This window comes from Megalops cyprinoides, chromosome 13 (genome assembly GCF_013368585.1).
Source record: "Megalops cyprinoides isolate fMegCyp1 chromosome 13, fMegCyp1.pri, whole genome shotgun sequence".
In the NCBI taxonomy this organism is placed as follows: Eukaryota; Metazoa; Chordata; class Actinopteri; order Elopiformes; family Megalopidae; genus Megalops; species Megalops cyprinoides.
In genome coordinates, this window is record NC_050595.1 from 17,804,529 (window position 1) to 17,817,494 (window position 12,966).

At 41.9% G+C, this 12,966-nt stretch overlaps 1 protein-coding gene across 2 annotated transcripts; it reads left to right on the forward strand.

Moving 5' to 3' along the window:
* Window positions 1-3,681: 3,681 nt before the first annotated feature.
* Window positions 3,682-11,972, forward strand: LOC118788490 (gamma-secretase subunit Aph-1b-like). 2 transcript variants are annotated; one of them, XR_005005403.1, is made up of 7 exons: window positions 3,682-3,998; window positions 4,676-4,846; window positions 5,389-5,462; window positions 5,770-5,892; window positions 6,525-6,652; window positions 7,010-7,700; window positions 11,879-11,972. XR_005005403.1 is itself a non-coding variant. In XM_036544507.1 (6 exons), exons 1-6 carry the CDS (start codon window positions 3,886-3,888, stop codon window positions 7,175-7,177), a joined length of 777 nt encoding a protein of 258 aa, XP_036400400.1. In that variant the 5' UTR covers window positions 3,682-3,885; the 3' UTR covers window positions 7,178-7,967. The 2 variants fall into 2 exon arrangements, 1 of the variants encoding a protein (XP_036400400.1); XM_036544507.1 differs by lacking the exon at window positions 11,879-11,972 and having other exon boundaries at window positions 7,010-7,967.
* Window positions 11,973-12,966: the final 994 nt, after the last annotated feature.

A 12,966-nucleotide genomic window follows, 5' to 3' on the forward strand; every position in this document is an offset into this window, starting at 1 on the left:
ACTAACTGTGATGTAAGGTAGTGTGTGTGCTTGGCTTCCCATAGTTTCGAGGCTGTCTAGTCAGATTGCAAAAGTTAACTTGTGGTAGGGCTTGAATGGTGTTATGCTCACACTCACTGGTCTGGGAGTGTTGTTAGCCTGGTCTAACACTGTTGCTCATTCAACTTGAATGGATATACTTCTGTTCTTTCATGTCATTCTGCTAAATGAATCTAATATAATGTAAAGTGGCCAAGGAAACTGAAGTTGCAGGTATCAGGCTGTTAGGTAGGGACTAGTGTGGAGCCTCCTCTCCTTAATCTTTGTTTTGGAAATCTCCAATGAATGATTGCACTCATTTTCCAATTTTCCAAATCTCTCCTCTTAATCCAAAGAATAAAGGCCCTGAATGCCAGTGCCTGTCTCTCCTCCCCAGCTACTCTTATAATTAAAGGGTGTCTGGATACCATATTTGTATCTGCAGACAACTCCTGATAATTGCATATGCTCACAACTGGTGTGATGCTGTTCAGTCAACCAGAGTATACACATAACAGGAGTAAAATCAAAGGGCTTAAAATGGGTGCAGCTGCATGCTATGCCATAAAACGGACTATGCAATTAAAAAATACACCGTGACAGGGTGCAAACTGAACTAAATCTGATTCTTCATTTTAATGTCTCCATTCGTCCTGTTTCCTTTTCCGTGCCCATCTTCCTAACGTCACTGTCCAAGCCACCCCTGCAGTTTTCTCCTCCAGATGCTCAAGGGACTCTTCTCCTTCCTCTCTCTCCTCTCTTCCCACTCCCTCAGTCTCGCAGCCCTCCTCTCAATATATTCTCTCTCCATTTGCCTCAATCTCTCTCTCTGCTTCTCCCCTCTCTCCTCTTCCCTCTTTTTCTGCTCCTCCCTCTCTCTCTGGTGTTGTCTCTCCTTCCTTTTCATCTTTCTCATCTCCCACACTCTCTGCTCCTCTCTTTCCCACCATTCTCTTTCTTTCTCCCTCTCTTTTATTTCCCTGGCCTCCTCTCTCTGTCTGCGTCTGTCCTCCTCCCTCTCTCTTTCCTGTGCCATCATCCCCTTGAGCTCACTCCTTCTTTCCTTCCTCCCTGTTTCCCTCTCCTGCTCTCTCACTTTCTCCATTTGCCTCTGTCTTTCCCCCCTCGCTCTCTCCTTCCCTCTGTCCCTGGCGGTCATCTTCCTCTCCTGTTTCCCCATCTCTTCTTCAGCCTCTGGCCCCACCCTCCCTTGGCCCCTCCACCCCTGAAAGTTCATCGCCATCCTCTGCTCCACCTCCATCAAGATGGGTTCTCTTGCCCTTGCTATCCTCCTCTCAACCCTCTCTATCCTCCCCTCCATCCCTTCTCTCTCAGGGAACAGGTCTTGCTGAAAGGCAAAATGTGTTGCACACTCCCATTTGATATTCCTGATCGCCTGCTCCTCCACCTTCTCCTGCAGCCCCCTGTTCCTGTACCACCTCCTCATTCTCTGCTTCTAGGAGACGGGCAGGTTGAGCATGGCTTTTAGACTCTTTTAGCTTGGCAGTACAACACACTGAAAGAGCAGGCTTGTAGAGCTGTCAACACAGTGTGTGGCTAATTGTGAACTGTAAAAAATATTAAAGACTAATTACAATCCTATCAAAACTTAAGATGCATTTAAAACAATTGCACCAAATGAAATGACATGTTAAAACTATGCATTCTTCCTGGTTCAAAAGCACCCCATTGATTAGTATTTCTGCACTGAGGTATAGCTAAAAAAACAGTGGTTATCACATATGAAACACCACCCTGTTAACGTTTCCAGTGTCTCATGTGAGTAAAGGTACATGCACGCACATGCACACACTTGGCAAGTTACGTAGCCAGTTCGTGTGTTGTAAAATTAGAATGCCACCTATATTTTCTCCCACACCTTTACATTGACAGAGTCAATGCTTCCAAGAGGTAACCTACCCAGGTACATTATACACGTATATTTCTCAGTGGTTTTGTATATAGTCTAACTATCGAGACGTGTGAGGGAATCGTACGTTAATTACACCACTAAAACGGATTTTATAAAATCAGTTCTCTCGCCATGATTATGCACTGTATACATCTGGTTGTCCTATTGCCGTTTTATCGCATATCTTGTTTTAAGTATAAGGTAATTGTTCTGTCGCACACGATCCAGATGTTGTTTATATGAAAATAACACGGGCTACTTGCAGTATTCTCCAGCTACGTGCTATGCAGCGACTTTGGGCGGCGCAGTGACATACAACGTCGAAAATGCAATTATTTTGGGCTCAGAAATTGGTCTCAATCATACTTACCAATAAAATCAACTTCGAAGAGCGCTTTGGTGATTTGTCTTTCTTCGCATCTCTATGGGTTCTGTTCAGTGAAAGAATTCAATTCATTTTGCTTGTTCATTCTATTGTGACGCATGTCCTTAAGAAATGGTAAAAGTAAGTGATACAATATGAATCACAGATATTCTATAGGGATTTTCTGACGTCACAACGTCATCGTAGCCGGACACTTTGACGGCCGAGAATCAGAGGTACACTGTCTTCTGTAACAAATTCCAAACAAGAACGGAAAAAAGTGAACATTTTGAAATGTATCACTAATTATTTTGAGAAATTAAAAGCTCAAGAGAAGTTACATATTCTTATGGGACAGAGAAACGCTGCTCCTTTAGTAGCACGCTATGTATCCATGTCATAAATTGAAAGACAGCAAGAAGCATCTGCCCAGTCACTGAAATGTAAATTATATATATAGACAGCATTCATGTGTATGTACATATATACATTGTTGTGTATATAGGTAATTTCACCACCAAACCTTATCACATGCTCACAGATGGAAAAACTGGAAAGTTATGTCTTAATACAGGACACAAAACATAATAGGAACTGGAATATGGGTGTTTTGTCAATTCACCTGTGGGATGATGGCTATGGATGGGACTGTCCAAGCTATTTCTGAATAGTGTGTGGGTGAAAAATTACAGTAAGCACGATTTCCTTGCCCGTGCCTCTACAATTAAAAAAGGCATTTTTTATTTATAATTATTACATAATTATGAAAGACACCTAATGCCGAAACGTCCTTCTCATAAATGGAGAATGAGAGCAGCCTATCAAGTGACTACACGGATCAGAGATATATGCCTTATTGCCCGAGGAACCAGTGCTGCTCTACACTCTTAAGAAAAAAACAACAACAACAAAAAAAAAAACGGATAAGCATGTTACTGGCTCCCCTTCGTGGCCACAATCTAACACTGCAAGTTATTGAGAGTTTGGTAAATCTGTGCACACGAACGACAGCGTTTTGTGCATGGACTCTGGCAGAAGCAGTCACACACTCTGACAGTGTGCGTAAGAAGTGCTAGTAACTAAAATCGTCTAACATGTAATATTGGGGTGTGCGCTGTATGGTAGGGAATGTAAAGAACAGTATTGCTGCCTGGATGACGCTGTGATCACTTACTCTCTGCAAACATTACTGCGGCCTAGCTAATTGTGGTCAAGTGTACAGATTAGTGATAAACCTCCTTTTCCCCACGGGCTTGCATTCCGAGATATAACATGCGTCTGCCCTTCTTCGTGTTGTGAGACAGTCTGACCTGTGGGCGGCAGCAATATGCGTAACGACGTTTCAACTTGTAACCTCAAAAAAAGTATTAGAAGAAGAAATGCGTGCGCTATCCAGATGGGCTGGAATGTAATGAAACGATCGCGAATGTGTAGGTCTGACTGCAGTAACGCGTTTGGAGAGATGTCATCGTAATTGACTGGCTCGTTAAAGGGTCTTTTGGTTCGTTTCGATATCGCATGCCACGTCTGAAAAGAAGAAAACCGAACTGGCTATCTCATTAGAGTAACCTGATTTGAGACACAATCTAAAATGACAGCACCGGTGTTTTTCGGTTGTGCTTTAATTTCGTTTGGACCCGCTCTGGCATTATTCCTTCTCATAATTGCTCGGGACCCGCTGAGGGTCATCTTCCTTGTCGCTGGGTAAGTGCATGTATACGAATCTGTGCCGTTGCATTTAACTGAGCGCGCATGTGATGGTGTTTTGGAAGGGCTAGCTAACTTGCTAACCCAACCACTCCTACTGCTAGTATCGTACAGACTGTTCCAGTTCAACTGGAGGGACGGCTGTCCTTGTGTTGCTAGCCCTTTGCATGGCTAGTTATTACTTGTAAGTCGATCATTATGGACAGTTGGGAGGAAAACATCACTGCAGTATCCAGCCGTAGAAACAAGCGTGGTTTGTAATAACTTAAATGTTACAGCGAACAAACCCACTTGGCATGAAAGAGCCTAGTGTGCTGGCAGTATGGGTACCTGTTCCAATCCAAGTAATTTGGCCTCGCACGCTGGCCAAATTCTCGAGCCTTTTCCATGCACAATAGTCTCTATAGCGCGTGACTGGAGAATGCTTTTGAAAGCATTGTGGAGACTGTTGCAATCCGACCAGGGGAGAAAGTCGTCAGATGGTCTTCTGAAAGTCAATTCTTATGGGAAAACCCGCAAAGTTTAGGGCTGGGGTGTTTTCCAGAGATTTAGGCTGTTTCCTTTTTTATCTAAGCACTAACGTGAGATAAAACGCACAAACCGTAAAATTGGACAGGTGGCAACAGCAACTAGTGGGCGTGGGGGTGAACGCGTGTCCTGTGTGTTTGTCCTAGCGCCTTCGTCTGGCTGGTGTCGCTACTGCTCTCTTCGCTGGTGTGGTTCATCGTGGTGCGAATCAGCGATAGAGACAGCTCGTCCCAACAGAAAAGCCTACTCATATTCGGTGTGGTGCTCTCCGTGTTCCTCCAGGAGGCCTTCCGCCTCGGGTTCTACAAGCTGCTCAAGTAAGGCTGTCCCACGGTGTGTCATGTTGCCTCACAAAGGCCTTTGTGACTCGATATAATAGGGATTCTGGATGTCACAATGGATTTAGAACTCTGCCTTCAGGAGCTAAAAGTACTCCCTCATCCTGAATCACAGAGCATGAAAGACATTCAGAGGCTGAGTTTAATGTTTTAATGTTCATGTTTTATACTGCAGTGGGATATTTGCACAGATATTAAGTGTGTTAGTCACAAAGGACTTACCTTGGTACCTGGTTTCCAGCTGCCATGGATAGTGACACATGAGTCTCTGCCAGACATCACCAAGGAAGATGGGTTCAGTTTTTATTGTTTGACATTAAGAAATTCATAGTTTCAAAGTAATTTGATATTACAGTGCTTATATATCTGAAGGTAGGAGCCATTGTTTCACATCAGAACAGTATCAGTGGATATTTTTGAATATCCTCTCAGTTCAACCCTGGTTTTAAAAGGGTGTTAATCTATTTATATTCCATGATGATGTGACCTTTCTTATTTAAATTAATTTTTTTAATCTACAGAAAAGCAAATGATGGCTTATTGGCTCTCAGTCAAGAGGAGACCACACCCATCTCCATGGGTCAGCTGGCCTACGGTACGAGATGCCAGTGTGGTGAGCGGTCCACTATGAGCTCAACGCTATGAGTGCCAGGCGTTTCACAGTTTATGCTAGACCCCAAAGAAAAAACACATTACAAGCAACAAACAAGTAAACACTTCCTTATGTTAAATAACTTAAAAGCAAAATGGCTAATTCAGGCCACAGCAATATTGTGTTAGAAGTTGTTTAGACACAGGTGTGTGTATCTGTGTGTATCTGTGTATGTTTGCATGTGTGTTTGTATGCGTGTGTGTGTTTGAGTATGTGTAAAAGTGTTGCTCATAACGTTTGTGTCTCTCAGTATCGGGCCTGGGGTTCGGGTTCATGAGTGGAGCGTTCTCCGTCATCAACATCCTGGCAGGTTCCTTTGGCCCTGGTACAGTTGGTATCCATGGTGACTCCCAGCACTACTTCATATCCTCAGGTAAAATCCCAGGTCACATGCACCTGTCATGCCTCTGATCTGTTTCCGTGGTGCCTGCCTGCACCATCACAGCCATCCGTATCAAATTACTGGTCAAAGCCAGATGCAGAGCACCTCTGCATAACCCTGTCTGCAATCACAGAATACACTAAAGGCACTCTGAGAGTAGGGTAAGTCAGACGATTAGTGAATTCATATTGAGTTAGTCTTGTTGATAAGTATTAAAGCAGTAACACAAATGCTTGTTGTGTGATAATCAGTGCACATACTTATTTACAGGTAATAGAAATATCACTGTTTAGTTTAATTTTTGTTAATCTTTAGGTTTGAAAGCATATTATCTAAATATTTCAGGTAGAGTTTCTAGCACCTTGTCAATGTTTCACCTTGCCCTCTAGAGGTAGCTGTAAATTTTGCAATGCATACATCTGTCGATTTCATATTATATACATTTGGAATTGTTGTTTTATGTAAGTACATGTTTAATTAATAAATGTTTTGATGTCATTTATTAATATTGTAGATGTTGCATTTTATAAATGTGTAGAATTTGCAGGTTCATAGTAGGCCACTAACTGGATTGATCAGACCATGCTTTGGAGGGGATTGACCAGGTGGCGTTATGTTCACAGCCTTCATGACGATGGCCATCACCCTGCTCCACATGTTCTGGGGGGTGGTGTTCTTCGAGGCCTGTGAGAGGAGGAGGTGGAGCGGCGTGGCTGCGGTGGTCATTAGCCACCTGCTGGTGTCCTGCCTGGTAAGACCACACCAGTCATCATTCCAGTAGGAAGGCATGAGCCCTTTTCCCTGGAACCTGAATCTGATCATTCCATTCAGTCCTGCTTTCATTTGGATGGACGGCTACAGATTAGAGTCTATAGTTTTCACTCTGCACAATTGAAAAGAATCGGAAGTTGGCTTAAGGATTCTGTGAAGTTTTTGTTGGTGCCCTGTTCACACCAATGGAAAGAAGGACTGTGAATAGACAACTCTGCTGCATTTTTGTACGTGTCTTAAAGCATTTCCACTGTGTATCTTTAGGGTTTTTTGTCTTTGTGATGTATGGTGTTGTACAACGGTGTAACTAAACATCACCTGGCTCTCTGTCTTTCAGACTTTCTTGAATCCTCAGTATGAGGGGAGCCTGATGCCAGCTTTCATTATGATGTTCCTCATGGGTGTGTGGGCTTTCTCCTCTGCTGGGGGCTCCCTGCAGAGCCTTAAACTGTGCCTCACCTGCAAACACAGGAGATTCCCCCGGGCCATTCCCAGGCTGAGATAACATGAAGCAGCCACACTCCCAGGGACAAAACAGGAAAACGGCAACAAGACAAAAATTATTCAAGAAACAAGGACTTACTTGCTTGGAAAAAATAATCACCTGTTTGGAAATGGCTTCACTAATGAAAATATTTTGATGATGATGCAGGGTGCGGGAAGCTCACGTGATAAATTGTGTCCTTGGGGGCCTCCACTCAGGTGTGCAGCACAGGTGAGGCCTGTGACTGACCCTTTCTCTCTGCACCTCTCACTTTGGAACAACTGCTGGTGTGCGGCACTGTCCTTTCTCCCCACATAGGCGCCCTTTAGAGGAGAACCTGGCTGTGCCGAATCGGATGATAGGAGGGTTACTGGCCATTTGACCCTCCGCAAGTGGCCTAAACCTGGTGATTCTGAGGTTCTCGGATGCTGCAGGTGCTATGAGCTGGTGGACTGAAGTTGTCAGTGTCAAAATAATGCCCCATAGCAGCTGTCTCTGTCGAGTTTCAGCTTCTTGGCCATGACTGGAAGAAGCACCTCTTCAAGTGAGCCTTTTACTTTCACTCATTTACTGACTAACTGAGCAAACAGCTCCCCCAGAGTAATAACAGTACCTTTGTTTCACCACTAGATGGCAAAAATACACTAATAAGAGGATCTAGCTCAGCAGCAGCAGCCTATGAAGAGTGCCTTTTTGTTAATGGTTTCTCTGTCATTAAATGTCTGGGACCATCTTTTCTGCTGTAGCTGTTTCTGTGGTGACTCCTCCTACTAGTCCAGGCAGTGACTGCACCACTCCCTACATTATTAAAGGGGGCACATTAAAGTAATGTTTGAACAGTGACTGAATTGATGTTCTTTTTGTTGCTTGAGGTTGCTTTAATTCTTTGCTGGATTGCAGTTGTTTTTGTTTTGTTTTTCCTGAAGATCCTGCTCAAGTTCAGGAATTAAAATGCAGGATAACCTGTAGTTATGATTATACATCATATTTTAGAGGCTTCAGTTTTTTGGAAGTATATTATAGAAGGTGGTGCATTATAATTAAGTTTCACAAACTGTCACTGATTCTTAAAATTAATTTTTGAGGAGTGAAGAATTCAGTGATTATACTGTAGTTAAATCTTATGTATGTATGATTTTCTGTATAGAGTAGGGGAGCAAACCTTTGATGTAGCAAACTTAAACATGATGTAGCAAACTTAAACTTGCATTACCTCAAGAGTTATCATTTGGATTGTGCAGCTGCTATGATTTTGTAAAGTCTTGCACTTGTAGGCAGTGATGTGAGCTTGTTCATTTATTTGTGATCTGTTTTGTAAAGGTGTAACTGTATAGTGGATGGGGAGCTAAGAGTTCCACTTTTATGCTCAGCATGTTTCACCATATTTCCCACTTGGCTTAACTGAAACTCATGATTCCTCTAGATGAAACTCAGATATTTTCATTTTTAACTTATTTCATGGAAAAATTTAGCAAATGTACAGACTGAAAATGCTGGGACTTCGGGTAAATTCAGTCATGCATTGAATGTATCTCAGTGCTGCAAACCAGTCTTAGAGTTCTGTCATATTACAGGAGTGTTTCTTCATTGTTGAAAGACTTATTATAAGTGTGAATTATCTTGTTCATTTTCAATTGATACAATCACAAGTATTTTGGACTGAGTATTGGTGGTATCCAGTACGATTTCTGACTAGATTACCAGCAAGAGTAGGCAATTGTTTTAAGTAAAACCTCATTTTTATTAACATAAACTATTTACAGAATGCACATGGGGGATAAGGATAAGGATAAATTACATGAATAAAATTCAATAAAACTGTAAACATTCCCTATGTTAAAACAGTAAAACATGCACTTTTGATACTTTTGATACTCAGAAGTATTGGTATTCTGGTATTGATATCCACACAACTACTTTTAGTCTGAGCAGTGTTTTTGGTGAAGATCAAAACCAAATTTTTGTCCATTAAAGATCAGCTGTTATTTGCACTTTCTGTAAGGGTACTTTATTTTTGTAAACTTGGGGGTGTGTGCTGACCACTGGGAATAAAAGATGATTAAAAACATTTAACTTGACTTTGTGTACCTATTTTTGTGGAAACTGACTTTTTTCCTGCAGTCTTTGTTTGGTCATGTGACTGAGTGCAGCAGGCAGTGCACTTTAATCAGTTTAATTGCTGTCTCAGAGTGTTTCCATGGAAACCGCACAGGCCATGTCAGTGAAAGTAGAATATTGGTTAAAGACGCAGGCTGGTAATCTGATGATTACAGGTTCAGTTCCCAGGTTGGGCCCTGCTGTTGTACTTTACAGTACAGTTGAACTGCTTCAAAAAATAGCCAGTGCTACACATGAATAGTTTGTAAAATATATGGGCCCTGGATAAAGGTGTCTATTAAGGAAATAATGTAAGGAGCACACTGCTCAATCAGTTTAAGAAACCTGATGACTATGATTAAAGAGAGTCAAATAATGGTTATGTTAGGTACTGCATGCTCATTTTTAGTCTATAGTTAGTCTGTGAACTCCATTATGGGTGTAACTAGCATGTCAATCGCAGATTGATTCAGTAATGATACAGTAAAAACTTTGTCCTCGTACATTTAACAGAGTCTCTTATCCTTGGTGAAATTTGTGATTGGTCCAAATCTGTGAGTCATCAAGCTCATCTGTCAGTTTCCCTGAACTTGATCTTTCATTCTCAGAAGACAAGCACATCCCCAACTCTGCCACAGACAAGGTTTGTCCCTTTAAAAAATATTCAGTGATAGAGTGAAACATGATGGCAACTTTTACCGTGCAAGCTAGGATGAACACGAAGATTTCACTATATGTACCTACTGGAGGAGTGCATTCTGAGAGAAACAACAGCATTTGCCCGTAATACATATGTGCTTTAATGAGACCGCAGCTATGAGTCAGCAGGAATGGATCCCACAGACTGCTCTCTGAGATGATCCCTTAAAAGCCTCTTCCCAGACTGCAGTCTGGGGAGAAATTCACTAAGTGCTGGCAAAGGATTGCAAATACTGTCAGTCCCCCCTGCTTTAAGAATAGCCTTCAATTATCACCAAAACAGACATCATGTGTTTTAGTACAAAATGATAGATGCTGGAGCTCTCCCATTCCCCTCATTGTAAATGTGACCTTATTTTATTCAGTTACATACCTTTGCTTTTTAAGTTACTTTTTATAAGAAAATTTTCAAATGTCTAGACATAAATGTACCAACATAGTTTTTGCACTGCCAGTTCCACAGCATTGGAAATGCAAGGTCTGAGCAAACCCTCTATCAGCACTTCATATATAAGGCAGTGGGTACACAGTCATCATATGCAGGCCAGAAGACCACACAGGGGCTCTGTGCTAACCGAGGACATTGTGTCAACTGTAGCTCAGGCGTAGTGTGCCGCGACAAAGCCGAGAGACTCATCAGAGACGTATCAAGGCTTTGTGTAAAACTCCCTCTGTAAGTTTAGTTTTCAAGAAAGTAAGAGACAAGCTAGACAAGCTATGTCGAAAGGCTCCTCATTGAGCCTGGACTCAGTGACAGCAAGTCTTGCTTTTCGCTCTTTTTCAAATAGAACACCACACACAGACTGCACATTACTGATTAAGAGGTCAGTGCAGCTCTTTGTAGGGTTGTGTTTTCGTCTGTTCTGTCTGGTTGTGCATAAGGACAGCTTACATCATGAAGTAGAGGAGGAGGGTTTCTAGGCTTTCAGGACATGGGTCACAATGCAAGTCATGCTTTCGAAACAACATACAGTACATCAAATTAAAATTTCTGACTGGAGTTCCCCTTGACAGCATGAGTGGTCATCAAACCAACACAGTGACAGTGATTTAGGCCTTCCCGTTACTGGGTCACATATCTATGGAAAGACCCTTGCATCCTACATCAGGCAGTCAGTGTTTGTGTGCTGCTCTGTTGCAGTCTTCAGGGCAAAGGAAACAAACACTGGAAATATCCCCCCCCCCCCCTTCCTTTCAAACCCACTGTATTCCCAAATTCTGCCTGCCTCTGTCATTAACACCTAACGGGAAGGAACGCCTAACAAGTGCAGCTGGTATGCGGAGCACAGAAATAGAGACCCTGCCTCCATGCTTCCAAAGTGTAAGAAATTCATTCTTCCATCTAAATATACTCATACACAGAGTAGGATGTTAAAGAGCAGCCATAAGTCTAGTTCAAAGGACAAACCAGGATGATGTATGTGGTGCAGCTGGGGTGGGGCTGGACAGTCTGACTTCTGGGCGTTGTTTATTGCTTGACTTGGTTTTTACAGTTGACAGTTTTACACTTGAGTTGGTGAAGAGGTATGCTTGCGAAAGGCCTTCTTTCTATCCTGGCTTCAACTCAACAGCCGTTTTCCTCTGTTGGTTTCTCTCAGCTCTGAAGACAGAAAAAGAGGTTAAACTGACAAGAAGACTAAATGGTGTTGTCATTTGTTTATGATAGGTTATGTATACACAACCTTTAAGTTGCCCTAATGGCAGCTTTCCTCAAATGAACAAAGGTTGTCAACAGAGAAGCCAACACCAAGAATTTTTCATCACATTATTATTTTGAACAAGCAGGAAGTGTGTAATTGTCTAATGCAGCTCCACCAATGAATTACCTTTATTGATTATTTTATTCCATGAGTTACTTTTATTGATGAGTATATTTGATGCATTACCTTTATTCATAAGTTACTTTTTTCTGCTCAACAAATACAGGATGAGCACCACCACAAGAGCAGACCCCACCAGGGCAGCTGCCACAATGGACACCAACACACCTGCAAGGCCAAGAACAGTGAGGCAGAAACACAACAGCACCACCCTGCTGGACACAACCAACAGCTCCAGGTCTGCATCTTTTCTGTCAATGCCAGGAGTGTGTCTTTGAGGTTCCAAAAGTATTAGGTTTGTAATTCCTGTTGCATCCTGATAAGAGTTTTTGCTCAAAATCACTATTTAAAATGAACTGCCTTCCTTTCAGGTTTCCATGTTTGCTTTATAATCCTGGTGTGACTCATGTTTCCAAACACATGGATATTCTGAGCTAGAGGTTTTAATTCTTGCTTGATTGAATTCAGAAACTGTAATTGTAATATCAAACATGTACTTCAAGCTTAAACTTAAAGTTTAAAAAGCTTAAGTTTGTTTGCAGTATATTTGCTTCCAAAAAATAAGATTTTGCGACACACAATTTAGTTACCCTAACACGTTCATTGATCATATATGTACGCACACATGTACATACATACCTGTGAATAATGCCCTCTGTCGTATGGTGTTCTGCGAGATTAAATCAGCATAGGTCCCTCAGGCACTTACATTGTGTAGTTTTCCAGTGCAATTTACATTGCAACTTCAGTTTGCAACTTCATACCACCCTTTTTAAGAGATGTATGTATAGGGATGTATGGGGATGTATGTCTGAATAAAAAAAAAACTAAAAAATGCCTTAGCAACCTTACATCTGAATCAGCCCCACAGACTGCAGGTCATCACCCTGACTACTACTTGACCAATGGTGCCTAAGAGGTGAGATTAAACATAACCTGAGATCTCCAGACTTTGGCATATCTCATTACCCCAAGAAGAAGAAAATCTGATAATTTTCATTTCATTTTCAATTGTGTAGGCAATTTAGAGACAATGTACCTCTGTGTCAAGATCTTTAAGGATCTTAGGACCTCTGTCACCTGTGCATCCCAACTGAATTATCCCATGCAGACTCTGTGTTATAATACTTTCTAGTATTAATATAAAATGTACACATCAGCAGATGCAGCTTAAAACATGTCTCATGGTCCACC

Bases quoted from the DNA above. Each gene is read 5' to 3' on its own strand.
- LOC118788490 (XM_036544507.1), top strand. From the start codon at position 3,886: ATGACAGCACCGGTGTTTTTCGGTTGTGCTTTAATTTCGTTTGGACCC. The intron at 3,999-4,675 runs GTAAGTGCATGT...TGTTTGTCCTAG, and splicing joins GTCATCTTCCTTGTCGCTGG to CGCCTTCGTCTGGCTGGTGT. The intron at 6,653-7,009 runs GTAAGACCACAC...TCTGTCTTTCAG, and splicing joins ACCTGCTGGTGTCCTGCCTG to ACTTTCTTGAATCCTCAGTA.